General features: G+C 38.6%; 1 protein-coding gene across 1 annotated transcript in view; it reads left to right on the forward strand.

Annotated features, from left to right (window-relative positions):
- Positions 1-354: 354 nt before the first annotated feature.
- Positions 355-852, forward strand: part of SARC_05123 (hypothetical protein) — a gene marked incomplete at its 3' end in the record, with an annotated part of 8,843 nt that continues 8,345 nt past the window's right edge. The window contains exon 1 of the mRNA XM_014301015.1: positions 355-558. Within this exon, the coding sequence (XP_014156490.1) occupies positions 495-558 (64 nt within the window). The 5' untranslated portion in view covers positions 355-494. The remainder of the gene's footprint in view (positions 559-852) is intronic.

The following is an 852-nucleotide window of genomic DNA, read 5'->3' on the forward strand; positions in this document are numbered from 1 at the left end:
AAAATGTTCCCGCAAGTCTGACGTCTGAAGTCACAACAAAAAATATATAGAAGATCAGTTCGGTACAGTCTCCTCGCAAAAATAAAAATACCCTCTAGCTCATGGCCTAAATACGTACTAACGTAGGCTTGTTCTTTTTTCAGGAGGCTAAAATAGGCCTAAAATAATAAATTTCGGAGGCTATGAGACTGGGCCCGGCCCTGGGGTAGTCTAAATGGTTTTGTTAAAAAAAAACACAACAACAAAGAAGGAAGTGATTTTTAGGGTTTTGTGTGATGGGCTGATGATGGCTGATATGTTTTGAGATACATAAAATATCACAATTTATTTATTTATCAATCAGTATTGTTCTGTGTGGTTCACCGCAAGAGAGTTATAGTTAAAAGGTAAATATAACTGAACGCTGTTTTAAAATCGTTTGTTACAGATAGAGTGCCGATTCTGCGCAGTCGTGTGAGGATCACGACAACTATAGAACGGTAGATCTGCTGGGTATGGAGACTATGAACGACAGTCATGACCTCCACTTGCATCTTCCATACTACAATGCAATAACAGGTACGTCAAACATATGCTATATATCATATATATAGCCTAATCAAGCGCCTTTTCTTCTTGAAATTTATTAACGGCTTTTCCCACTATAAATGTGTCACAGCAGTGACTTGGCACAGCAGTGACTTGGCACAGCAGTGACTTGGCCGAGAAAACGCATCAGACACCATATATATGCCCTTAGTTCATGTCCATATCGATAACTTCAAGAATACATTCATACTAACTACTGCCTCTATCCAAAATATTGGTTTGTTCCGTGTGCTTTGTGTCATGAAAATGTCTACGCTATACTTG

Source organism: Sphaeroforma arctica (assembly GCF_001186125.1).
Source record: "Sphaeroforma arctica JP610 unplaced genomic scaffold supercont1.316, whole genome shotgun sequence".
Taxonomy (NCBI): domain Eukaryota; class Ichthyosporea; order Ichthyophonida; genus Sphaeroforma; species Sphaeroforma arctica.